The following is a 27651-nucleotide window of genomic DNA, read 5'->3' as shown; positions in this document are numbered from 1 at the left end:
TATTGATCAGCTTCCAGCCTGCATACTGTCATCTGGTCATCTGAAAGAGGTAAGCTCCAGATTTAATGAATTCCAGTGGGGGTAACTGACCCTCTAGTGTGGCATACCTGTATAGCTGCATGGCACTCAGTGTCTCCCCAGTACCTATGCTCACTGTATATATTCACTGCATACTGTGCTTGGGCTCCGTTGCCCATGACACCCAGCTCCCCAAAATGGCTGCACTTGAAACCAGAAATCACTAATGCTGGGCCAGCCAGTGCCCTCCACAAGATACCTCCGGTGAACGCACATCTTGCACTGCAATAGCCCTCAGTGTGCTCCTTCCCCCGCTGCTCTTAGGTCCCTAACCATCCAGGCCAGAATGGCCCAACAGAAAATACCTGCCAGAGAACAGAATCTAATGACGTGTCCTGAGAATAAATCTGTTCTTTTAATGATCAGGTAGCCAGAATTTCCTCCCCCTCCCCTCACCCCAGACATCACTGAGAATAGTTGTGCCCCAGCTGAAAGTGACACACGTTTCTATGGTAAATGCCAACAAGCATTTCATCCCTTACCACCCTGCGTAGCTTAGTGTGTGCCCCGTAGGTGTTGTGAGTGAGCTGCCTTCAGAAGAGGGTTCTGGGCGGATTTTAAGGCAGCTGGTGGCCCATTCACACTAACCCTCTGACCAGTCTGACAGCGCCACTAAAGCACTGCAGGGCTGTCCTACGCACGCTGAATACCTGACCCTGCTTCCCCATGCGGAGGGCTGTGCTCAGGGCTGTGAGGTAGGAGGTGGGGGTGGGGCGGACAGGAACAGACCAAGGAGTCTGGAAGGGAATCAGGTGGCAGGTGGGGAGCAGCACAGGTGGATTTGCGAGCTGGGAGGTGAGCAGGGGGTGGCTGCACAGCTGGCTAGACATGGACTGAAGAGGAAAAACACCAGTAAGTGATGGCTGAGCGAGGCCCATACAGGGTCAGGGATGTGGCACTACCCACTTTAACTACTTGATGTCTGGTGCCCATGGTGGCCCTATATAGGTGCCCTATCCAACTGGAATTGCATGACCCTAGTTATAGAGATCTGAAGAGGTGAGGTGAAAAAGGGGAGGGACTGAAAAGTTTGATGAATTGAAAGACCAAAGAAGTGTCTGGGTCTAGTGTGTGTGTGTGTGTGTGTGTGAGAGAGAGAGAGAGAGAGAGAGAGAGAGAGAGAGCCTCTCACTCATCTGTGGGGTTTCTTTTACTTAAATACCTGATTCAATAACGTCACTCATTTTCTTCCGATCAGTATTCATTGCTGAGGGGTCCTAGATAAACCGCAGCCATGTCGTCAGATGCTGAGATGGCTGCCTTCGGGCCAGCAGCTCCTTTCCTCAGAAAGTCTGAGAAGGAGAGAATTGAGGCCCAGAACAAGCCTTTCGATGCTAAGACATCAGTCTTTGTGGTGCATGCCAAGGAGTCCTTTGTGAAAAGCACAGTCCAGAGCAGGGAAGGAGGGAAGGTCACAGTCAAGACTGAACAAGGAGAAGTAAGTAAAACGAAGGAGTAAAGAACAGCATCTTGCATCTTATTCCTCCTGTGATCTCAGCTGATATCAACGATCCCTTGTTTCCTTCCAGACTTTGACTGTTAAGGAAGATCAAATCTACCCCATGAACCCCCCCAAGTTTGATAAAATCGAGGACATGGCAATGATGACCCATCTCCATGAACCTGGTGTCCTGTATAACCTCAAAGAGCGTTATGCAGCCTGGATGATCTATGTGAGTACACGCTCAAGCCTTCCCTTAGCTCACAAACTAACAGCTACACTAACCCACGTGGAATTCAATTGCATTATCTCCCTTTCAGACCTACTCAGGTCTCTTCTGTGTCACCGTCAACCCCTACAAGTGGCTGCCTGTATACAACCCTGAGGTGGTGCTGGCCTACAGAGGCAAGAAGCGTCAGGAGGCCCCTCCACACATCTTCTCCATCTCTGACAATGCCTATCAGTTCATGTTAACTGGTGAGCGGCTCAACTCCTAAAACATGATTATATGGTGAAAACTTAATAGGAATATAGGAATGGCCACATTGGGTCAGACCAAACGTCCATGTAGCCCAGCATGCTGTCTTCTAAAGTGGCCAGTGCCAGATGTTTCATGGGGAATGAACAGAAGAGGTCAATTTGATTTAGTTGGGCTTGGTCCTGCTTTTGATTAGAAAACTTCCTGAGATCTCTTCTACCATAATCTTCTATGATTCTATGAGTTATTGATTGATCCAAATTCTTTCATCCAGTACGAGCTATTTGCAGCCAGAGATTTAGGTATGTCCAGAGCGTTGGATTGCATGCCTGACCATCTCGGTTAACAGTTACCAGTGAACGTATCCACTATGAATTTACCTATTTCTTTTTTTTGAACCCAGTTAGATATTTTGCCTTCACAACAGCCCCTAGCAGCAAGTTCCCAAAGTTGACTGTGTTGTGTGAAAAGTACTTCCTTATATTGCTTTTAAATAGGATGCCTGTTTATATAATTACATGACCCCTGATTCTTGTGTTATGTGAAGAATTAAATAACACTTCCATATTCACTTTTCATCTTTTGTGATTTTTGGTACCTTCTTAAGGCAAATCAAGATGGTCTAGCCAGGAAATATGACATGCAGCTAAAGATACCAAAAAGTTTCAGGACTAGCAAAGTGCAAACAGGAATTCATCCAAACTCAAACTGAATGTGACCCAGACATTAGCTTGGCATTCAGAAGTGATTCAAAGCTTCAGCAAGAACCCAAATCAAACTTCTTTGTACATTTCAAGCATGTGGCTAATGGAAACAGTACAGAACATCCTTACGTCCTCCTGCACATCCTGGCTTTAGCTGGGCCCAGTGAAGAATCATAGAACACTAGAAATGGAAGGGACCTTGAGAGGTCATCAAGTCCAGTTCCCTGACCTCTCAGCAAGACCAAGCACCATCTAGACCATCCCTGATAAGCATCTATCTAACCTGCTCTTAAAAATCTCCAGTGATGGAGATTCCATAACCTCCCTAGGTAATTTATTCCAGTGTTTAACCACCCTGACAGTTAGGAAGTTTTTTCTAATGTCCAACCTAAACCTCCCTTGCTGCAGTTTAAGCCGAGTGCTCCTTGTCCTATCCTCAGAGACCAAGGAGAACAATTTTTCTCCTTCCTCCTTGTAACCCTCCTTAAGGTTCTTGAAAACCATGATCATGTGCCCTCTAGGTCTTTTCTTTTTTAATCTAAACAAGCCCAGTTCTTTCAGTCTTCCCTCATAGCTCATGTTCTCTAACAAGTCATAACATTCTGTTCTTAGGAACCTTGAATCTCCCTGACTTTCCATGTTGTGTGTCATTTAAACTGGTGCAAAGTGTCACATCAGAGCTGTCTACTTCTCTGCACCATGACTGGAAATTCATGTAGGCTTCATGCTCTTTTTGCACTGGTGCTATGTAGATGGCTGTGAAGCGAGGATGGGGCCATTATTCCATATTTGATTTGCTGTGCAGAGGAGCTGCTTGATCAGATTTCCGAAAGAGGGAATTCTGTGAAAGGGAAGTGGCCACAAGTATCCAGTGATGGCTCTATTGATCTACACGAGTTTATATTTATCATTTATTATAGCCAGGATCTTTAAAGGGGTGTGAGGGAAGATTACCAATTCCTATGGTTTTTAGCTAGTTGTCTGATGATGTGAGGTCCTTTGCAAACCTCAGCATTTATTGGTTTCACTCAGTTTTCAATCAGTTCAATGTTATTCAACAACTCTTTTAAAAGTACCTTTTGGTTCTGTTTCGTTCACAGATCGGGAGAATCAGTCAATCCTGATCACGTATGTACATTTCATTGCACTCATTTATACTGACTTTGCTGTGTGTACTAGAAGAAACATTTCGGTTATGTGCTTTCTCCTTCTGTGCTTGATTTGACAGCGGAGAATCCGGTGCTGGAAAGACTGTGAACACGAAGCGTGTCATCCAGTACTTTGCAACAATTGCAGCTAGTGGGGAAAAGAAGAAGGAGGAGACAGGCAAACTGCAGGTGAGTTGTCACTAGAGATGGGTGTACGAGCAAGAGAGCCTGAGTCATAAGCCCTTGTATCAGAGGCACAGTATGAGGCCAGAAGCCTGGAATAAAGTAGCTTCCAAGCTTCACTGATATAAATCAGGTCCTGCTCATAGAATTTGGCAAGAAAAAGGCTGATATTGCAGAAGGACATATACCTCAGAAGTGCTAGCCAAAGAGCACTCACAAAAATCCATTCCAGAAAGATGGTCCCAGACCACCCTAATAGCAATGCATTCCCCAGAGATAACAGGAACACCCTGACCCGTATGAGGACAGAAGGACAGTATGATTTTTTTATTGAACCAACATGTATAAGGTAATGGATGTCACTGAGAGAACTCAGGGGGTTTCATCTCACCATGTCAAAGGAGCAATACCTAACTTGTTTGTAACTGGGTACGAAGATATATCTCAGAAGGTGTGTCTTTGGCTGACTTAAGGGATAAGGGAAACTCCTGCCATTAACCAAGATAGACTATTGCAATAGGCACACATTAGTGCAAATGTAGACATTGACCCAGGGCATTTGGACTCTGCTTTATTGACAATAAACCTGACCAAGTGCATTTGATATGAACAGAGTCTGCTTATCAAACAATTCAGCTGAGATCTGCTATGCCAATTATCTGCACAGGGCTGAGACAGCATGCAGAGACAACATATATAGAGCCCAACATCTAACAACAATGGCATCAAATGGTCTTCTCTGAAACTACCATGTGATTTAAAACAAACAATTTGAAAATGTAACAGAGAGATAGCCGTGTTAGTCTATATTCTATCAAAACTGCTTTTTTGTTTTAATTCAACAATGATTATTACATTGTAGGGGACCCTTGAAGACCAAATCATCAGCGCCAACCCCCTGCTGGAGGCCTTTGGTAATGCCAAGACTGTGAGGAATGACAACTCCTCGCGTTTTGTAAGTCTTTTTGATAAAATTGTTCTTATTCACAAGTGCAATGCAATGGGCCATTTACACCCCTATAATAGAATGTTACAATACAAATCAATCATGAGATTTGAAACCTGCTGAAAGGACCCGGGGCAGCTTTGCAAATCCCACTCCTGGAGTCTGCCTCAGAGGGTTCTAAGTGAAATTATTTTTTTCTATTAAAGGGTAAATTCATCAGAATCCATTTTGGTGCCACAGGGAAACTGGCTTCTGCTGACATTGAAACATGTAAGGTGCCTGATTTGGAAGGCCACAGTTCTCTATTTCTTTTTCTTTCACGTCATTTTTTTTTGTTTCTAACTATGCTTTACCTGCCTTGCCAGATCTGCTGGAGAAATCTAGAGTCACTTTCCAGCTCAAGGCAGAAAGAAGTTACCACATATTTTATCAGATCATGTCCAACAAGAGGCCAGAGCTTATTGGTAAGAAGTGTTTTAACTCTTTTGGGGGAAGCCGACCACTGAGGAGTGCTTTACATGGTCAATTAAATTATATCCATATGTATCCTACACTTGTTTTCAGAGATGCTTCTGATTACCACCAACCCATATGACTACCCTTTCGTGAGTCAAGGTGAGATCACTGTAGCCAGCATCGATGACCAGGAAGAGCTGATGGCCACAGATGTGAGTAACTCATAAGAATTATTATGTGGAGTATTAGCTTTACTAAACAACATACTTACATTACTGTTTCTGTTGGCAGAGTGCCATTGACATCCTGGGCTTCAGTGCGGATGAAAAAACAGCCATTTACAAGCTGACTGGGGCAGTCATGCATTATGGGAATATGAAGTTCAAGCAGAAGCAGCGAGAAGAGCAGGCAGAGCCAGATGGCACGGAAGGTATTGGCAAAATCTGTATCTAAAGTTCCAAGCAACGGTGTTCTGGATGTTCCGTGCAACTCTAGTATTGCAAATGCAAAATTAATTTGGCTTAAGTAGATAATTTGGTTGAGCTCCCGTCTCCTTTAGATCACTGGAACAGCGCATAACAACCAAAGTTTTCTAGGGGGTTTGTCCTGATGGCTGCACCTATATTAGAAGGTGATTTGCCATGCTGTCATCAATTTTACATCACTGTATAACCACTAATCAGTGGCGTTGCACTCGTGCGAAGCTAGGGTAATGCAGTGAAGAATCCTTCCAAAATACCCACCAGAAATGGTGAAGAAGCAGAGGGTCTGAATTTACATTGCCTCGTAAAGTGAGTTTATAGTTTTGCTTCAAGGATATGATAGCAGAGAATTAGCCAAGTGTCACATCCAACTTGCATTCATTTTGTACAAGATGCCAGGCAGCAGAGACCTTCATTTGGGCTGAGCCTGGAAGATCTCAGGAAAGGCAAGGGGGACAGAACACCGATTCTGCAGCTTGCAAGGGCCACCCTGATAACAAACACAAGCTAGTGTGGCCAGCAAGCTTCTGTAATGTATGCTCAACTTATAGCCACCTTCAAGGGCTCTTATTTCAGCTGAGAATATCAATCATGCAGCAGTGCTGCCACAAAACCTTTTTGTGCGGTACTGCTGGGATGTTCATAGCTTCTGGGCTGCAAGAGGAGCACTGCTTTGCACCTTCCAAGCAAATCCCTTATAGTGAGGATATTTCACATTTCCTGAAACTGTCACGTCTGTGGCTTTTTATTTCAGTAAAGTGATGGTGTAAGGGCATAGTAGCTAGGGCCAGACCTGGGGAGCTTATGTTTGAGAGCCTTCTGTCAGATCCATAGATAGATGCCATGTGTTGTCTTTGAAGAGTGAGCCATCTATGCTTAGCCCAGGATTATTAGCTTCCCCTTGGTGGGATGTGTCTCTCTGGAAGGGAATGCAGGAGTGGTTCTATAAATATACATTATTCCAAGGTCACTTGTTCACTCTGTCAAAAGCTAACTGCTCTTTACAGCGTGAAAATATTGCACTTGCTTGGGGGGTTGATGTGTGAATGCAAATATAAAGGGAGCTATGGCCATTATAGATCTGGTTATGATATAGTCAGTAATAATATCACAGGCATCAGTAACAAAATCATTTGTGATTTCAGCAAACTCTGGAGGCCATAAAGAGATGTGGGAGCTGAACTCCATGAGATTGTATAGACAAGATCAGCACAATATTTCACCACTAACCCATTTCCTTTGGTCATTTAGACACCAGAATCTATGAATAGGTAGCACAATACAGTGGCAAAGAGAGAACTTAAAGCTATATTTTCCTTCTCTCTGTTCATTTGCTTCCTTCTCCTCACCAATGTTCTTTATTTGGCCTTATAAGTTACTTGTGAATAAATTCTTACAATCACTTGTTGTACAAACACTCATAATCCAATGCAAAACAAGACAGTAAGAAATCAAAAATAAAGGAAGCTCTAAACACCATAACTTCTGAAGTTATTAACAGTATGTGGCAGCTGACGAAACACAAACAGATCACATTGCTCTTTTCTAGTCCTTATAAAAGACACCAAAGCCTATCTTTGAGCTACTAAGTCATTCCTCTCACTGTTTAGTGGCTGATAAAGCTGCCTACTTGATGAATCTGAACTCAGCTGACCTGCTCAAAGGCCTGTGTTACCCCCGAGTCAAGGTTGGGAATGAATTTGTGACCAAAGGTCAAACCGTGCAGCAGGTAACAACTGGAGATCTCTGGAGATCTAGAACTCATGATTTGAATTAACACAGCAGGGCTTCTTTCTCTGCTTTGTATTGTAACTCCAGTCCTCCTTTCACTGGTTTAGGTGCACAATTCGGTGGGTGCTTTGGCAAAGGCTGTGTATGAGAAGATGTTCCTGTGGATGGTCATGCGTATCAACCAGCAGCTGGACACCAAACAGCCCAGACAGTACTTCATTGGAGTCCTGGACATTGCTGGTTTTGAGATCTTTGATGTAAGGAGCCAGGACTTGACAGCAGGTTCTTGGAAGGGGCAAGCTTGGGCTCTGAGAACTTTGAGGGTTTTTAACTATATATATATAGATATATATATATATATATATATATATATATATATATATATATATATATACTTTTATTTCAATAATTCCCTGGAAAAGCCTGACTTTTCTGCCCAAACGTGTATTTTGATTTTCCCCGAAGGCACCATGACCCTTCTAAAAGCTCCATTTTTGGAGAGGCTTGTGTGGTACACATAGAAACAGCAACTGCTTTGAAAGTGCCTTTCAATTGTTAACTGGTGGTGCCTAATAGCAAGAAATTATTCTGGATCTAATGAAAATTATTATAGGCATTTACGACAACTAGTGAGAAGTTAGTTACTTCTTGGGCAGACTTGGAGCTAAGTGGTTGAAATGTCTGGGTAAGTCAGACTGCTGACAGCTGGGAGCAGGCCAGTCTCAGATCGAAATTCCTGGTCAGGATCAGAACCAAGATCTGGGTAATTTCTAAACAAGCCTGTGCTCAGAAATATGGGGACAGGCCTGGGCCAGACACTGCAGAAATGTCTAGGCAGAGCTGAAAATAGAGCTCCCCAATCATCTGCTGGCTCTAGGGAGAAGAATTCAGAAATTCTCCTAGGATTTGTTTAAAAATAGAAGTATTGTTCTTCTTACTTCAGCTTTCTCACACATGCATCAAAATTAATCAGTTTCTTTGTATTTGTGCAGTTCAACAGCTTGGAGCAGCTGTGTATCAACTTCACCAACGAGAAACTGCAACAGTTTTTCAACCACCACATGTTCGTGCTGGAGCAGGAGGAGTACAAGAAGGAAGGAATTGAATGGGAGTTCATTGACTTTGGGATGGACCTGGCTGCCTGCATTGAGCTTATTGAGAAGGTATCTCCTCAAGTCAAACACCTGATTTGTTAAAGAATTCTCCAATTATGGTGGATTGCTGTGAATTTTTAGATTGATAATCTGCACTGAGGGCCATAAATAACCTATAATGCACTATTTTTTCTTTTTGAAACATGAAGACGACCACAAATAGGTTTATGGCAACAATATGGCATGTTCTTCTTTCCTAGAGCATAAAGATGGCAGAGTTTACAGTTAGCAGGATTTTCTCAGAATTCTGGACATTTTAAAGATTACCCAGAGAGCCCTACTATCATATCTGAGAGTATCCTAGAAGCAAAATTTCTCTTTCTGTCAGTAGAATAGATCATGTTTCTAAGGAAAACCAGAAATAATTCCTCAGAAAGATATAAATTGTTCTTTCATGATAGGATTATTCTACACGTACCAGTTCTGCTTCAGTGTATTGTTTCAATAGGACATCAATCCTGCTGAGCACACACTTTTCACAGTGAAATATATGTTGATTATTTTGATGTCTTTCTTAATGGACAGTGTAACAGTTTTTTATAAGCTGAACATTTGTAATGCACATTCATTATTATTCATCATTACTATTTGTAGTTCAGGAGTTCCTAGGACCCTTAGGCTACGTCTACACGTGAAGCCAACATCGAAATAGCTTATTTCGATGTAGCAACATCGAAATAGGCTATTTCGATGAATAACGTCTACACGTCCTCCAGGGCTGGCAATGTCAACGTTCAACTTCGACGTTGCACGGCACCACGTCGAAATAGGCGCTGCGAGGGTACGTCTACACGCCAAAGTAGCACACATCGAAATAAGGGTGCCAGGCACAGCTGCAGACAGGGTCACAGGGCGGACTCAACAGCAAGCCGCTCCCTTAAAGGGCCCCTCCCAGACACAGTTGCACTAAACAACACAAGATCCACAGAGCCGACAACTGGTTGCAGACCCTGTGCCTGCAGCATGGATCCCCAGCTGCCGTAGCAGCAGCCAGAAGCCCTGGGCTAAGGGCTGCTGCCCACGGTAACCATAGAGCCCCGCAGGGGCTGGAGAGAGAGCATCTCTCAACCCCCCAGCTGATGGCCGCCATGGAGGACCCAGCAATTTCGACATTGCGGGACGCAGATCGTCTACACGGTCCCTACTTCGACGTTGAACGTCGAAGTAGGGCGCTATTCCGATCCCCTCATGAGGTTAGCGACTTCGACGTCTCGCTGCCTAACGTCGAAGTTAACTTCGAAATAGCGCCCAACGCGTGTAGCCGCGACGGGCGCTATTTCGAAGTTAGTGCCGCTACTTCGAAGTAGCGTGCACGTGTAGACACAGCTTTAGTCACTAACTGGGACCCTAGATACTGAATACCTGTTATGCATAATGTGCATGATCGGCCTGAGACACGAAAAAGTATTTTTATTTACATGGCTTCTTCTATTCTTTCCATATTTCCTTTGCACTGAGATAGCTTACAGTTGTGCTTTTATGATGTCTCCTTGAGAAACAGCCTCCTCTCTGAACTCCTTTACCTCTTCCCATGGGATCCTTATCTACCAGTTCTCTGAATCTGTTACTCTGCTTTGCTAAAGTAATTTATTCTTATTCTGCTGTTTTCATGCCTTCCTTTTCTTCAAGTCATGAAATCTGTCATTTCAGGATCACTTTCGTCTAAACTGCATTCCACTTTCAGATTTGCTACCAGCTCCTTTCTTTTGATTATAATCAAGTCCAAAATAGCTGCCCCTCTGGTTACACCCTCCAGTTTCTAGAACAAAAACTTATACGCAGCACATTCCTAGACCCTACTGGACATTCTGTGTGCTGCTGTGTTCATTCACTTTTCCAATAGACTCGCGGGGGTGGGGTGGGGTGGTAAAATCTCCCATTATTACCTGATTTTGTTTTGATTGTCTGTTTTTTGTTCTACAAATGCCTCATTCATCTCATCTTCCTGATTTGGTGTTCTATAGTCAACCCCATGTCGTGACATCATTCCTATTTTTATCCCCTTTATTTTTACCCAAACACTCACATTTGTTTGTCTCTGATCTACTTCGGGACTTCAGATCAAGCGTATATAAATTTTTGATGTGTAATGCACTATGTCCTCCCTTTTTTCTCTGCCTGTCCTTCCTGAACAAGTTATACCCCTCTGTACCCATATTTTCAAGCATGAGGTTTATCCCTTCAAGCCTCTGTGATTCAATTAAGTAATAATTTAGCTGTTTTATTTTTCAAACATTTCTAGCCTAAATTAAAATTAACTGTCATGAGCCATTAATATATCTATGGCTGATTGGAAAATAGAAAATGAATAATTTATAAAAACAAATCTTCATTTTTCAAATTAATAATTTGATTTTAAAAAAGTCTTCGCTCAGCTCCATTAGTTACATGCAAAGCTGAAAATATGTAGTATTCAGTTGATTTAATTTTGCTGTGTAAGTAAGGGTAAGGGTTTAATTGAATTTAAGTTCATAGAGTCATAGATTACAAAACCAGCAAGGACCATTGTGATGATCTAGTTCAGGGACAGACAAAATATGGCCGGCCAGCCAGATCCAACCCACCAACCCTTCTGATTCGGCTCACCATGATACTCTGGGCTGCCTATGTCTGAGCAGGACCCTCAGGCAGGCTCAAACTGGCCAGCTGCTGTGGCCATATGCCCCATGTGGGGCTCTGCTTGCTACTTGCAACCCCACCACAACCTTCACAGCTCCTGTTGGCTGAGCTGGCCATGCTAGCAGTGCAGGCAGTGTGCAGTACCCCTCCCAAGGGGCGCACAGCGCAGAGACACACATGATGGCCATAGCAGCTGGCCACTTTGAAAGGCATGTGAGGCTGCAGTATGCAGGAAGTCTGCCAGAAGGTCCCGCTGGGCTTCTGGTCAGGATTTGCCTACTGTGGTAAGTGCCTCCAAGCCAGAGTCTGGCACCCCACCACCTCTCTCCCCGCAACTCCCTGCCCCCTACCACAATCCAAACCCTCTGCACCCTCTGCTGCATCCCTGCCCCTGTCACAACTCCTTCCCAAACCCTGCACCCCCCACATACACCTCCTTCAGGTCAGAATCAATGTTCCCTCTGCTTTCCATCCATGGGCAGAATAAATTTTGTTATGTGCGCTAAGGTATGTGCAGAGGTGCACCACCAATATAGATACATGCTGCTCACTGTGGGTGGCTGTGGGCACTCTGCTCATCAGTTGGGCAGCACTCAAGTCTCTCCTGAGCAGCTGCACAAGCACTCAGCTTACAAGTAACACTGGTCAGAATCCTCTCCCTCACCCTTCCCACCTCCCAGACCATGAACCTCTTCCTGCTCCCCAATCCCCTTCCCCAGGTCACAACCCCCACTTCACCCAAATTCTCTTCCAGACTCACAGCACTTGCTTGTACCGAAGTCAAATACCCAAGCTCTCCTTTGCACCCAGCTTCCATCCCAGATCCTCTACCTCCTCCATTAATATCATAGAAAGTGCAGCCTTTAGTTTACAGAAGAGAAGACTTAGGCATGATTTAGTAGCACCCATCAGCTTCCTGAAGGGGGGATCTAAAGAGGATGGAGAGAAACTGTTCTCAGTGGTGTCAGATGGCGGACCAAGGAGCAATGGTTTGAAGTTACAGAAGGAGAGAAGTAGGTTGGATATTAAGAAAAACTACTTCACCAGGAGGGTGGTGAAGCACTGAAATGCATTGCCTAGAGAGGTGGTGGAATCTCCATCCCTAGAGGTTTTTAAGTCCTGGCTTGACAAGGTCCTGGCTGGGATGACTTAATTGGGGTTGATCCTGCTTGAAGCAGGGGGCTAGACTAGATGACCTCCTGAGGTCCATTCCAGCCCTATGATTCTATGAACTACTCTCTTCTCTTATCCCCCTTTCAGCCAATGGGTATTTTCTCCATCCTGGAAGAGGAGTGCATGTTCCCCAAGGCGACTGACACTACTTTCAAGAACAAGCTCTATGACCAGCATCTTGGCAAGTCCAACAACTTCCAGAAACCCAAGCCTGCCAAAGGAAAGGCTGAAGCCCACTTTGCCCTGGTGCACTATGCTGGCACCGTGGACTACAACATCACTGGCTGGTTGGAGAAGAACAAGGACCCACTGAATGAAACTGTGATTGGTCTGTACCAGAAATCATCAATGAAAACACTGGCTTTGCTCTTTGCCACATATGGTGGAGAAGCAGGTATTCACATTCATCCCCAATACACACAGAGCTCCTTTTAGAATTAAAAAAAGGGAACATCAAACATTTTAACCATGTTCTCTTTCTATTTTCTTATGCAGAAGGTGGTGGCGGCAAGAAGGGAGGCAAGAAGAAGGGCTCTTCTTTCCAGACCGTCTCTGCTCTCTTCAGGGTACAGAGTTCACTATCACTTTCACTACGAAGTTGTGTAGGAAATACCCTTTAAATCAAAAAAGTCTATTTTCCCAGTGGTCTCAGTTGTGAACTTTTTAAGTCAAAATAGCCTCTTTCAGTTGCCTCACCCAAAGCCCATCAAAATCAGGAAAGGGCACCCTGTTTTGAACAACGTCTAAAGTACTTGGACCAGATTTTGTTCTTTCACACAGAAGTAAATAAACAGGCTCACATTATGCCCCCTACCGCAAGTATTAGTGGATTTGGCTGCGCATCTGAGGCTGGCTGGCTCCCTCGCATAGGGGAATTTGCAGAAGAAGCAGGGCTTCACAGTGAGCCAATACCACCTGCTCACCAGCAACTGACACAGGGGATATGGCAGAGGGACAGAGACATGGTCCAGATGATGGAAATTCTGGAAATCAGAACAGATTGTGTCTCAGACCAGCCTTATAGACAACAATGCCTCCTCTCTCCTAATTTGTGCCAAGTGCAGCAGAAGCAGATTGGAGGAGGTGGCTCACAGGAACTCCATTTTGTTCTGTGGCGTGGTTACTCTGAATATACATAGGTGTAGTGGAAAGCAGACTGTGTCCTTTTGTCTCCTTCCCCTGGATGAAGATGTCAGAAACAATTACATCAGACCAAACCAGTCTGAAGAGAAAACCCCCTGAGAGGCTCTTAAGGGGTTTAATATCTTCCTGATTCATTCACTTTCAGTGGAAATTGTATTAGGGCTATGTGAACCCTTCCACTTGGCTATGGATTAAAGGGAGGTACAAAGAACATATTGCCTACCTTTCAAACACCTGAGAAGACACAAGTGTGTCATTTATTACTTACTTTGACCACTGCATTTGCTGCCTTCCTCTCTGCTCTCATTTTCTACCTGTAATAAACAGAAATAAATGCCTTATTCAGAATGGCAGCCAGCTGTTTGCAGATAATAATCATCCTTTGTCTTCCATGACAATCTTCATGGCCGTTTCTCACCAGTTTCTGGTCCCGTCTCAAATCCCTTTTCCAGCTTGTTCAAGAGGTGCTACTTTCACAGTTTTATATTTCACATAAACAACTGTGTTCAGGCTCCAAAGGAAGAAGGCACCTCAGATTAAAATGACTCCAATTGGCAAGATTTGCAAGCAAGTCCATTTGTTTGTTTATGTGCATGATCCCATAGCAACAGGTTTACCCCATCTATAGGCGCATATGCAGAGGTAATATTGGCTAAAACCTAAACCTTTGCTTATGATGTCACAGGAGAATTTAAACAAGCTGATGACCAATCTGAGAAGCACTCATCCTCACTTTGTGCGGTGCATCATTCCCAATGAAACAAAGACACCCGGTAAGAAGTTCTGGTGCATAGAGATTTTGGTGAGATGTAACTGTTCCCTCTGGGCTGCACAACAAGGTACTGACTTATGCTGTGATTTGCTAAGGTGCCATGGAACATGAACTTGTACTACACCAGCTAAGGTGTAACGGTGTGCTGGAAGGGATCAGAATCTGCAGAAAAGGATTCCCCAGCAGAATCATTTATGGAGACTTCAAACAGAGGTCAGATATCTCCACTATACTGTCCCATTAAGTTCATGTTGAGTAGCTTGCATTTCCTAATTATTTCAGATATGTTCCTTATAGTATTCAGCATGTATTCTCTTTACTCTGATGTAAATATCAAATTTAAGTAACTTAGAGTGGGCTAATAATGAGATTCATCACTTTCAAGTCCAAGGTGCTCTCTCTGGAGAACACATGAAAGGATATAGTTGCAATAGCTTTCTCACACAATCTTAAAATTGTGCCATAGTCCGACAGCTTCTAAGCTGTCAGTCCTCCTCCTGGCTTCCAGTTACAACATGGGAGGCAGTTAATGTGAAAGGTGATGGTGGGTTTGGTGATAGAACATCTTTGCTGTTTTCTCCCACAGATACAGGATTTTAAATGCAAGTGCCGTTCCAGAAGGACAGTTCATTGACAGCAAGAAGGCTTCTGAAAAACTACTTGGGTCCATTGATGTTGATCACACCCAGTATAAATTTGGTCATACCAAGGTACAGGCACTCTTTGATTCAAATACTGTCTATTTTTAGTGTATGCAGTACAAAAGTGATGTTCTGTAACACTCTCTTCCTCCAGGTGTTCTTCAAAGCAGGACTTCTGGGTCTTCTAGAGGAAATGAGAGATGATAAATTGGCAGAGATTATGACTCGCACGCAAGCCAGGTGTCGTGGCTTCCTGATGAGAAAGGAGTACCAGAAAATGCTGGAAAGGAGGTAGCAATAATGTGTATCTCGTCTCTGGAGTCTGAGGTGAAGCCACAGAGGTGAAATGAACAGAACTGTAGGATGCAATTCCTTTCTCTCAGGCTGGTTTAGTTCTCATTAAGCCATTAGATGAGACTTTGGGAGGAGAGGGGGGCAAACATGTTCAGACAAATAATTTCTATGCTGACAAATGCAGCTTCACATGGACCAGAAATATTTATGATTTTTCTAATAGATTAGGCCCAAGAAAATGTCTAAGCAAGATTCAAAAGGCGACATGGGTGCCCTTCATCAAACAAACTGACAAAGACCCCACAAGTGCTTGTCAATAGAGCACTTCTGGGAGGTAAGGGATCTAGTATAATCTTCAGTTGGGAGCATCAGCTTGGATGGGATCTTCATACTTACTGCTGAATGCTGGAGCCACCAGGTTATAGATAGGGGCCTCTCAAGTTCATGGTGCATTTTGGCCAATTTCATGGTCAGAGGATTTCAAAAACCGTAACTTTAATGATTTCAGCTACTTATATCTGAAATTTCACTGTGCTGTAATTACATCGGTTGCATGAGTATTGTAGGGAGTATTGCAGTAGTGCTACCTTATTTCCACACTGCTGCTCACGGTGGAGTAGCCCCTAGGGCTGGGCAGCTTGAGAGCAGCAACTGCTAACCAAGAGCCTGCTCTGAAGGCAGAGTCACTGCCAGTAGCAGCAAAAAAAGTAAAAACGGCGTGGTATCATCCTGCCACACTCACTTCTGCACCGGTGGCTGCAGAGCTGGACCCTCAGTCAGCAGCTCCACTCTTCACCTGCCCAGGACTGAAATCAGCGGTGCAGAAGGATGGGGTGGCACAGTATGATATTGCTGCCTTTACTTCTGTGCTGCTCCTAGCAGGCTCCTGCCTTCAGAGCTGTGCACCCAGCCAACAGCTGCCACTCTCTAGCCACCCAGCTCCGAAGGCAGCACAGAAGGGTGGCAATATTATGACACATACACCCCTGGCAAAAATAACCCTGTGGTCCCCACGTCAGCTCTCTTTTGGGTCCTCACCCCCAACTTGAGAAATACTGGCCGCCCTTGTTAAATATAGGTAGCTTAGGGTGAAAAAATGAAGACCAGATTTCATGGGGGAGACCAGATTTCATGATATGGGATGCATTTTTCATGGCTGTGAATTTGGTAGGGCTCTAGTTATAGGCTATTCAAGTGGGACAGAGCAGATCTCTCTGTCTTGCTGAAACTTTCCATCTAGTATAACTAATTAAATTGCAACAGAAATAGAGACTTGAATCCAGCTCTGCCTTCTTGCAGCTAAGAGCAGAACCATCAAGTTCCAGAAGTGTTGGTGGTCTTCATCTGTGGTCTAAAGACTAGTCATGTTTTTTAATACAAAATGTAACTACTTCAATGGGAGTATCAATTGGCAGCAAGTTACAAATCTTGCTGGAGAAAAAGACAAGGGTTCAAATTCCTGTTTCGTATCCATTAGTCTCCTTTGCTTTCAGATGACAAAAGACTGAAATGTCAGCTAGCATAAGAAAGTGATTTGTTCAATTCAAGAGGAAATTTTTTGACTTTTTCCATTCACTGAAAATTACAAAAAAATTCAGGTTTGGCCAAAACTGATTTTATTTTATTTTTATTTTTCAAAACTGCTAGTGAGCCAACAAATTAGTAATTTGTCCAGCTCTCTCTGGGTGTGCAAACTGCCAAAACTGATATGCCAAGCAGCGGGAAGATATAGGAAAGTGTGATCTAGATTGGGGTGGCCAGCATTACCTTATACTTTTCAGTTCCATACTTGTATGCAAAAATCTTTCTGGCTACACAACATGTAAGTTACATCACCCCCAACCTACAGAGTCTCCAAAACACTTATCAGAGAGTGGGGTCAGTTACAGATATGGTTGGTGTATGAAGAGGGAGTGAAATTTCAATCCCAGTCTAAGCATGAATCTACCGAGAACATACATTAGTTCAACATGCTCACTGAGGACCTCAAAAGTAGAGTTTAGCACACCCTGCTTAGACTTTAAGACACAACTAACCCAGATTCTATAGTTCTGAGAGTAGTCCTTTTTAATTTGAGGCTACATATGACTGGATAAATAGTACTGACAATTAGTAGCATTGCAGAATCTGGCCTTTGGATTCATGCAATTTAGCCAATAACATCAACCATATATTTTGATTACATTATAGAGAGTCCCTCTTCTGTATCCAATACAACATTCGTTCATTCATGAATGTCAAGCACTGGCCTTGGATGAAGCTGTACTTCAAGATCAAGCCCTTGCTGAAGAGTGCTGAAGCTGAGAAGGAGATGGCCAACATGAAGGAAGAGTTTGAGAAAACAAAGGAAGAGCTTGCTAAGTCTGAAGCAAAAAGGAAGGAACTGGAAGAAAAGATGGTGACTCTGCTGCAGGAGAAAAATGATCTGCAGCTCCAAGTGCAGTCTGTGAGCATCCACAGTGAATTCAATCTTTATTAGAAACCCTCAGTAGAAAAGTCCCTGCTTGAAAGTACCCTTTGCCATGAAGCATCATATTAGCAGCATCAGGCAGTGGAGCTAGAGAAATTTGTAGAGTGAGGGGTGTGTGTGTGGGGAGGGGGGTGAGAGCTACTAAATCAAACTCTAAACCCTGGCTTGGCAAGGGTAGCATATGTGCTTGCATGCCCTTCAGTTATGTCTGTTCTGTAGATCCTTACTCTGGGCCTCCCTGTCTGCACTGCTCTTGTTTGCATGTTCAAGGGAACCTAGCCGGGTATGTATACTATACACAGCAGAAAGAAACATGCTGTCTAGGTACATCCTCACAGTGGCAGTCACAGTATATTCACAAACCATGCTGCATGTACACACATGCTGTACTATTTATATTTATTGTGTTAGTGATGTTACTATTCAGGGCTGGAGTAAGGCAGTTGGGTGCCCTACCCAGACCATGACATGGGGCCTTCAATGCTCCATCCCTACAGCTCTACTCCGTAATGTGGTCTTTCCACATAAATACACAGAGTGGCAGTGGGGCTACTCCCTGGGGACAGCGTCTTTATTGCCCACAAGCATTGTATGTCTTGAGGCTTACACCATATATAGACAAATGGGGCCAGTCTGCCCTTTCAGAGGTATCATTTTAAGTTGTCTGCAAACTCCAGCAGTTGATATTGCAACAGTTATGCCTGAGTCACATTTAAACCTGTTCTTCAAAACTGAGAGAGCTAGAAAATTATTTTGTTTTCTTGTGTGCTGTGATTTTGCTGTACTCACATGACTTCAGAGTAGAGGCAATATGCATGAATTTACAGTTATGTCTTATTGTGTATGTGTTACCACCAAGTGAAAATGATGAACCATACAGAATGTTGTAGAGCATGAGTGGTTGGATATGTATAAAAGATTAAGAAAAGTAGATCAGTGCATGCTCAGTAGCTGATTTTTGCATTGGCTGCACCCTGTTATTAGGGAAGAAACAAGATGACTATTCCTTAGACAAGTTAGATGTTTTGAAGTCACCAGGGCCTGATGAAACACATCCTAAATACTCAAAGAGCTGACTGACAAGATAGCTGAGCCATTAGCTATTATCTTTGAAAAGTCATGGAAAGCGGAAGAAATTCCAGAAGACCAGAAAAGGACAGCTTTTGTGTCCATCTATAATAAGAAAAATAAGGACAACCCAAAGAATTACAGAATGGTCAGTTTAAATTCTGTAGCTAGAAAAAATAGAGCAAATAATGAAGGAATTCATTTAGGATGATAAGTAATAGAATGGATTTGTCAGAGAAAGTAACAAACAAGCCTGATAGCTTTCTTTGACAGGGTAACAAGCCTTGTGGATAATGTGGAAGTGGCAAGTGTGGCACACCTAGACTTTGAGTTCTGATACATTCTTGCAGGACCTTCTCATTAGCAAACTGGAGAAAAATAACCTAGATGGAGCTACTGTAAGGCGGGTGCATAACTAGTTGTATGACCATTGCCAGGGAGTAGATATGAATCACAGTCATGCTGCAGAGGCTTAAAGAGTGAGGATCTACATGGATCAGTTTTGGTTCTAAGTCCCTTCAATATCGTCATCAATAAGTTAGATTTTGGCATAGAGAATATGCTTATAAAGTTTGCAAATGATAGCAAGCTGAGAGGGGTTGCAGGTGCTTTGGAGGATAGGGTTGTAATTCAAAGTGATCTGGATGAACTGGAGAAATGGTCTGCGGTATATAGGATGAAGTTCAATAAGGACAAACTCAAAGTACGGCTCTTAGAAAAGAACAATCAGGTACACACATACAAAATGGGAAGCAATGGTCCAGGAAGGAGTACTGCAGAAAGGGATTTAGGGGTCATAGTTAACCACAAGCTAAACATGAGTCAACAGTGCGACAATGTTGTGGGGGCGGGGGGAAGGCAAATATAACAGGAAAGTTGTAAGCAAGACACAAGAAATAATTCTTCCACTCTACTCAGTGCTGATTAGGCCTCAAACAGAGTTTTATGTCCAATTCTGGAAGCCATGTTTCAGGAAAGATATGGACAAATTAATTAGGAAAAGCCCAGAGAAGAGCAACAAAAAAGATAAAGGTCTAGAAAACATGACCTGTGAGGGAAGATTGAAAGAACTGGGTTTGTTTAGTTTGGAAAAGAAAAGACAGAGAGGACATAACATTCTGAAGTACCTAAAAGTTTGTTACAAGGAAGAGAGCGAAAAAATATTGTCCTTAACCTCTGATGATAGGACAAGAAGCAATAGGCTTCAATTGCAGCAATGGAGGTTTAGGATGGACATTAGGAAAAGCTTTCTAATTGTCAGGGTGGATAAGCAGCCTTACATTCGCCAAGTATCTTCATCATACATCTGGAGAGAGCAATGGACAAGATCAAAGAAGAGGTAGAAGGGATATCTGTGCATGTAAAAGAATTAACAACTTGAGGTTCTCAGATGATATAGTTATCATTGAGGAAGATGAGGAGAAGCTAGTGAAAACAGTGCAGGTGCTAAACAAAGAAGGGAAACAGCATGGACTGATTATGAACATGGGTAAAAACAATGGTATTTGGAGAAAAGGAAGTAGGAAGGAAGATCAGCATAGATGGCATTGAACTAGAAAATGTAGAGAAGTTCATATATCTGGGGAGCAACATAGTGTATGATCTAGACTGTAAAAAAGAAATAGTGACTAAAATAGCGAAAGCGAGAGCAAGTTTGAAGGCAATGGGTAAGATCTGGAAAAGCAAAGCACTTAGCTTAGGAACGAAGCTGAGCGTCTTGAAAACGTATATTCAGCAGCATGTTGTATGGATGTGAGACGGGTGATAAGAAAAGAGTCAAAAGGAAGAATACTGGCATTCAAAAGGAGTTGTTATAGAAAGATCCTGAGAATAGGATGCATGCAGTAGGTCACCAATGAGAAATTATATAGAAAGATACAGCTGAAAGAGAACCTGCTGCAAAAGGTTATAAAATGGAAGCTACAACTATTTGGGCATATTTGCAGAATTAATGACTAACGAAAAATCAAGACCCTAGTATTCGACATAATGGATGGTTCAAATAGGAGGGGCAGACCCCAAAGAGAATGGATAGGTGATATAGTAGATTGGTGTGGAGCTAGTCTACAGAAGCTAAGCCACTCTGCACTGAACAGGGAAAGATAGAAAGGAATACTGAGAGAGGCATCAGACACCAACGGGCACTGAGCCCACAGTTATTGATGATGATGATAAGCAGTGGAATAAATTATATAGAGAAGTGGTGGAATCTTTGTCATTAGTGATTTTTAAGTGCAAGCTAGATAAACACCCATCAGAGATGGTCTAGATGGTGCTTGGTCCTGCCAGGAATTCAGGGGATGAGACATGACTTCTCAATGTTCCTTCCAGTCCTATAATTCTATGCTTATGTGATCCTCAGACAAGCTCCTTGAAGGATTATTCCTTATTTTTAATACCATGCAGATCCAAAAGAAGCTATGCCCTGCAAGAGTATCTGGCAACATGAAACCTCAATAACTTCTGTGGGGCTCTGTCTGAGTGCAGAGTTCACCTGTATGGAATCATATGAAATCATGGTCTCCAGCTGAGTGGATGAATTTGCAGGATCTAAACACAAGTTTGATACTCAAAGCCTAAAGATATTTACCAAATATGTCATTTATGGCGAGATATTTGAGAAAATATTTGTTCTTCATTTTGGGGTTGTGTTAAAGAAAAATTTCAGGTTAAATGGTTGTTTATTGGAAAAATATTATGAGTGATTGATAACAAGAGTTACAAAGGGAAGGGCCATCCCAGCAGATGCAGTGAAAAACAATGAGACAAGCAACTGTGTGTGTGCGTGTGTGTGTGTGTGTGTGTAATATAAAAAAACGTCTAGAAAATATCCTAATAATGGTTCCCCTATAGGAAGCTGATGGCTTGGCAGATGCTGAGGAAAGATGTGACCAGCTAATAAAAACCAAAATCCAACTTGAAGCTAAAATTAAGGAATTGACTGAGAGAGCAGAGGATGAGGAGGAGATGAACGCGGAGCTGACAGCCAAGAAGAGGAAACTTGAGGATGAATGTTCAGAACTAAAGAAAGATATTGACGACCTTGAGTTAACATTAGCCAAAGTTGAAAAGGAAAAGCATGCCACAGAAAACAAGGTATATGCCAAAAACCTGAGCAAACATTCTGAAATATGGCACTGTCGTTTCACAAACAAAAATATTTGTTTTCCATTTTCATTAATTACCTTTGTTCAACTCTGAAGGTTAAAAACCTCACTGAGGAGATGGCCGTCCTGGATGAGTCTATTGCTAAACTGACAAAGGAGAAGAAAGCCCTCCAGGAAGCCCATCAGCAGACCCTGGACGACCTGCAGGCAGAAGAGGACAAAGTGAATACACTGACCAAAGCTAAAACCAAGCTGGAGCAGCAAGTGGACGATGTAGGCACAATAACATGTGGAGAGAATACAACCAGTCTGAAGTCTCTTGTTAGTAGTGATTTGATGGCCTTTTTCTGCTTTAGCTTGAAGGGTCATTGGAGCAAGAGAAGAAACTCCGCATGGACCTTGAAAGAGCTAAAAGGAAACTTGAAGGAGATTTGAAACTGGCCCAGGAATCCACAATGGATTTAGAAAATGATAAACAGCAGCTGGAGGAAAAGCTGAAAAAGTAAGTTCGGTTTGCAGGGGGCATCATGGTGCTGTGCAATTATGTTTGGATTTGGTTCTGCCACTAACTTTGTTTTGTGTGTGTGAAAAGGAAGGACTTTGAAATCAGTCAGTTCCAAAGCAAAATTGAGGATGAGCAAGTCCTGGGCATCCAGCTGCAGAAGAAGATCAAAGAATTACAGGTAAATCATAGTTTCTTTCTCTTCTGGGCTTCAGAATGAGTTCCCTTAGATTTCGTCTCAGGTATGCTCAGCCATATTGGCCAAGGGTTTGAAAAAACCCACATCCACGACTGATGCAGGGAGGCTTGTTGGTGGAAAAACGCTTCCATCAATACAGGGTCATGAGAGGAGGGAAAAAGGAGTGACGATTGTACAGAGTCCCAGAACATCTTTAACCTCTGTAGAAATAAAATGAAATAGAAAAAGGTGGACAGTGCAAGTGATGTACCAGGGATCTAAATTTCTCTCAATGGGCTTGGATGTGGCTATCCTCTTTCAGGGAAGTGTTTTTCCTTTGCCACAGGAAATCCCTTGTATCGGTGTAGGCTGCATCTCTTCTGAGCTGCTGTGACAACATAATTCTGCTGATATAGCTCTAGTGGTGTATTCCCCGTAATGATGTCTTAGTGTTTTCCTATGTTCTCTAGGCCCGCATTGAGGAGCTGGAGGAGGAGATAGAAGCTGAACGTGCCTCTCGGGCAAAAGCAGAGAAGCAGCGCTCTGATCTCTCCAGGGAACTTGAGGAGATCAGTGAGCGTCTGGAGGAAGCTGGTGGGGCCACTGCAGCTCAGATTGAGATGAACAAGAAACGCGAGGCGGAATTCCAGAAAATGCGCCGAGACCTTGAAGAGGCCACTCTGCAGCATGAGGCCACAGCTGCCGCCCTCCGGAAGAAACACGCGGACAGCACAGCAGAGCTCGGGGAGCAAATCGACAACCTGCAACGAGTCAAACAGAAGCTGGAGAAGGAGAAGAGTGAATTGAAGATGGAGATTGATGACCTGGCTAGTAACATGGAGACTGTCTCCAAAGCCAAGGTAGACCTATGTATAGAAAATACTCTTTTCAGCCTAAGTGTTATTGTAGGAGAAATGAATGCTTTTAAAGAAGGAAATGCTTTTAATCATTATTTTATCATGTTTAATTATACAACGTTTTGCAAGAGCAATTGCAAAAACAGAATTATTTACAGCTTGATTATTATAAGATGTACGAGAACTTTCAAACAGGAACAAGAAGCTCATTAGGTCCAAACATACTTATTACTGAATTAACAGCCATCACTTTTAGGGGATGATGAGAACTCCAGTTATACTATTGAATTGAATTATTAAAACGTATATGAAAGAGATATCTTTACCATAAAATACTGAATACTATATGTTGGTTCACACATATAGTTTATTGATACCTGTTTAAACTACCTTAAAAGAATATTAAAGGTGCAGAATCAAGCATAAGCATACAACAACAATCAATATGCCAGAATTAGGGCTGCCCATGGACAGGCAAACTTAATTCTGGTATCATCTAATTTTGGAGTGCTCACTTTGCAGTCATAAATCTCTTTTAATGTAGGAAGTTGATGTTGAGCAAAATCTTGGATTTTTATAAAGTTGATTGAAAAATCAGAAATAATATTATGCAGAATCATGTTGATTCTTTCTTTTTCCCCAAAATGTTCACCAGCAGGTTTGAAATCTAGATCCACAGCAGTCTGAGCTAAATGAATAACTTACAGTAATACCAGGCTCTTATTCTCTGTGACTACATCTGCATTTACAAAAACTTCAAAATGGCCATGCTAATGGCCATATCAAAGAATACTAATGAGGTGCTGAAATGAATATTCGGCGCCTCATTAGCATGCCGCCAGCCAAAGCACTTCAAAAGTGCCGCAGTTCACTCCTGTATGTCTCATCTACAAGGGGGTCCTTTTTGAAAGGACCCTGTGAACACTGAAATCACCTTATTCCTATCAGCTGATAGAAATAAGGGGATTTCAATGTTGGCAGGGTCCTTTCGAAAAGGACCCCTTTGTAGACGAGCCACAGTGGAGCGAACTGTGGCACTTTCGAAGTGCCGCAGTTGGTGGCATGCCAATGAAGTGCTGAATATTCATTTCAGCATCTCATTAGTATTCTTCAATATGGCCATTTTAGAAGTTTTTTGTAAGTGTGGGCCAGCCTCTAAAGAGGGATGAGACACACATTTGGGTCATACAACTTCATTAGCTAACCAAGGAATGTTAGGTATAAAGAGGCATGGCAGAATTAGATTTTTATTTTTATATAATTCAGATGGATAATGTTGATGTATATTTTGAAGCATTTTTCAAGTTTTTTTTTATTTCTTGCATTTTTCACAGTTGTACAAAACTGTGGGACATAAGCGTTTTGTAGGTATTTTTAAATTTTCACAATTGCATATAATGATGGGCTGATCAGGCAATTGTCTAATGACTGGATGTAGAGATTCAAAAATGTAAAGCTTTTACCTGTTAAAACACAAACTGCCAGTATCACATGTCAAAATATACTGTCAGTAGCCTTAAATTAAACTCAAATAAGTTCTCAATAAGTATTTTCTGACTTTTCCTATCTGTAAATTTCTATTATAACCAATGGAAATGTTTTGGTGGGTTTGTGTGCATGGTGATATGGATGATTATCGACATTTACTCATAGAAATCTAATCCTTTTCAGTCTAGGTGTAGAGTGGAAGAAGCTTGGATTTTTTCATATTAATGCACCACGTTGCATGTTGAGGTCTGCTTGAATGATTTGTGATGCCTCATGATTCCCATACGTAAAATGGGGGAAATGTTTACCCAACTCCCAAATTTGGAGTATGAATCTTGGTTCAGTATTAAGAGCTACAGAGTTTTAATCAATCCATAAAAGACCTGGAATGGGAACTCCAGACATGCCCCAAAGATCAGCAGCCCCCCACTCTATACACCTAAGCACAGATGTCAAGCTCCATGTAGCTCCATGAGTAGGAAATATTGACTTATTTGTCACTTAGCTCCAAGGCACTCTGCAGCAGTGGGAGCAGAGTGGAGGGAGGGAGGAGCCTACTTTTCACATTGGAGGGCATAGCTGGAGAAGTCTTTCTGGAGCAGTCTGCAGAGAAGAGAGACCAGGGACCTTCATTGGATGGTGATAGTGCTGAGGTAGATTCTATCATCCCATGTCTACTTCCTATGACCATGCTTTCTGCCCCATTCTACTAGGTTTCTAGTCCGTCCCTTCTCCACAGACCCATCTTACCTCCCCTTCCCGACATTGTATCTCTCATTTTAATTTTGCACACTTTTTTTTGATCAAAGATATAGGAAGGGTGAGGTATGCTCATTAATTGAGCCCAGATGTGTTCATCATGACAGGGCTCCTACTGATGTCAAAATCCTGGAGAACACGTGTATTTATCCTCTTTCTTTTGTTCACTTCACTCATTGCAGGCCAACTTGGAGAAGATGTGCCGCACTCTAGAAGATCAGCTTAGTGAGATTAAGACAAAGGAGGAAGAGCATCAGCGTATGATCAATGACCTCAATGCTCAACGAGCTCGTCTACAGACAGAATCAGGTGAGAGACAGACATTTTCTTCTGTAGAAATGTTGACTGTATGGAGGATATATAAGGTACAAAAGGGAGAAAATTCCCATTTCGTGGGAAAACTGCATATCCTTCATGCTGTTTGACATCCGATATTAGGAGATGTTTGTACAAACAGAGAACTCAAGTTATTTCCTTCTCTCCAAAGCATCTCCGTTTGCAGTTAATAAATGGCTGTTACTTTCTGAACTACAAGAAGTCCTGTGGCACCTTATAGACTAACAGATATTTTGGAGCATAAGCTTTCGTGGGCAAAGACCCGCTTCATCAGATGCATGAGTGGGGCGGGTGGTTTCAGAGGGGTATTTGAAGAGTGGGGTCCCAGTGAAAGGGAGGGCCAGAGTTGACAATCTATTCAGTCAGGGTGGGAAAGACCCTTTATCAGGAGCATGTATGAAGAGAGGGAAAAACAGGTCAGATAAGATGGGTGGGGGATATGGCCCATTCTCAGTCTCATGGGTGTCCAATCTTTTGGCTTGCCTGGGCCACATTGAGTGAAGAGGAATTGTTTTGGGCCGCATATAAAATATATAATATAGTTAATGTATATAAATCACATAATAATGTTAAAAGTTTATGATCTTGTTGGGCTACATTACTAGCTGTCCAGGGCTGCATGCGGCCCACGGGTTGGACATGCCTGCTCAGTTTAATGTGGAGATGTTAACACATAAGGCAGAAAAGCTCCTTTTGTAAGGTGCGAGCCACTCCCAGTCTCTGTTTAATCCTTGGTTAATGGAGTCAAATGTGCAAATAAATTGCAGCTCAGAGATTTCTCTCTCCATTTGATTTTTGAAATTTCTTTGTTTCAGGACTGCCACCCTTAAATCTGCTACTGAGTGTTGAGGGAGATTGAAGTGTTCTCCCACAGGCTTCTATACATTACCATTCCTGACATCTGATTTATGTCCATTTATTCTTTTACACAGAGATTGTCCAGTTTGGCCAATGTAAATTGCAATGGGGCATTGCTGGCACATGCTGGCATATAATATATTAATAGATGACATATAATATATTAGTAGATGTGCAGGTAATGGAGCCCTTGATGATATGGTTACCTGGTAGCTGACACAGCTACCGCTCTGATACTTGTTACTTTCTGGTCAGTCAAATTAAATTTCTCCTGTTCCATGTTGACTTTTTCAGGTGAATTTGCACGCCAGGTAGAGGAGAAAGATGCTTTGATTTCTCAGCTCTCACGAGGCAAGCAGGCATTTACACAGCAGATCGAGGAACTGAAGAGGCAATTAGAGGAGGAGATAAAGGTGAAGATTTTTCCAACAGTCTTTTCTGTGTAGCTGTATTCCAGTTATAAGAGAGATGCTTGAACTACAGCACCCTAGAGAACCAATGAAAAAGGTCCTTTTGGGACACCTAACCCTGCCTCCCACCAATGCAGGACAGTTTCCCACAGTATATTTATGAATGTTTTATTCA

At 42.7% G+C, this 27651-nt stretch overlaps 1 protein-coding gene across 2 annotated transcripts in view; it reads left to right on the top strand.

The window, feature by feature from the left end:
• LOC142023672 (myosin heavy chain, skeletal muscle, adult) overlaps window positions 1-27651 on the top strand; it is a 35392-nt gene that overhangs the window by 307 nt on the left and 7434 nt on the right. For both annotated transcript variants that reach the window (XM_075014869.1, XM_075014870.1), the window contains exons 2-29: window positions 1-49; window positions 1277-1516; window positions 1608-1751; window positions 1840-1996; window positions 3802-3829; window positions 3930-4038; window positions 4895-4987; window positions 5185-5248; window positions 5344-5442; window positions 5543-5646; window positions 5726-5864; window positions 7527-7645; window positions 7755-7904; window positions 8640-8810; window positions 12681-12987; window positions 13089-13159; window positions 14422-14509; window positions 14604-14721; window positions 15095-15218; window positions 15304-15440; window positions 17634-17889; window positions 21835-22077; window positions 22185-22361; window positions 22445-22590; window positions 22681-22771; window positions 23239-23628; window positions 26055-26181; window positions 27361-27479. In XM_075014869.1, the coding sequence (XP_074870970.1) occupies window positions 1313-1516; window positions 1608-1751; window positions 1840-1996; window positions 3802-3829; window positions 3930-4038; window positions 4895-4987; window positions 5185-5248; window positions 5344-5442; window positions 5543-5646; window positions 5726-5864; window positions 7527-7645; window positions 7755-7904; window positions 8640-8810; window positions 12681-12987; window positions 13089-13159; window positions 14422-14509; window positions 14604-14721; window positions 15095-15218; window positions 15304-15440; window positions 17634-17889; window positions 21835-22077; window positions 22185-22361; window positions 22445-22590; window positions 22681-22771; window positions 23239-23628; window positions 26055-26181; window positions 27361-27479 (3975 nt within the window). In that variant the 5' untranslated portion in view covers window positions 1-49; window positions 1277-1312. The remainder of the gene's footprint in view (window positions 50-1276; window positions 1517-1607; window positions 1752-1839; window positions 1997-3801; window positions 3830-3929; window positions 4039-4894; window positions 4988-5184; window positions 5249-5343; window positions 5443-5542; window positions 5647-5725; window positions 5865-7526; window positions 7646-7754; window positions 7905-8639; window positions 8811-12680; window positions 12988-13088; window positions 13160-14421; window positions 14510-14603; window positions 14722-15094; window positions 15219-15303; window positions 15441-17633; window positions 17890-21834; window positions 22078-22184; window positions 22362-22444; window positions 22591-22680; window positions 22772-23238; window positions 23629-26054; window positions 26182-27360; window positions 27480-27651) is intronic.

Source organism: Carettochelys insculpta, chromosome 20 (genome assembly GCF_033958435.1).
Source record: "Carettochelys insculpta isolate YL-2023 chromosome 20, ASM3395843v1, whole genome shotgun sequence".
NCBI classification, from domain to species: Eukaryota; Metazoa; Chordata; order Testudines; family Carettochelyidae; genus Carettochelys; species Carettochelys insculpta.
This window is presented reverse-complemented; position numbering and strand designations above follow the sequence as displayed.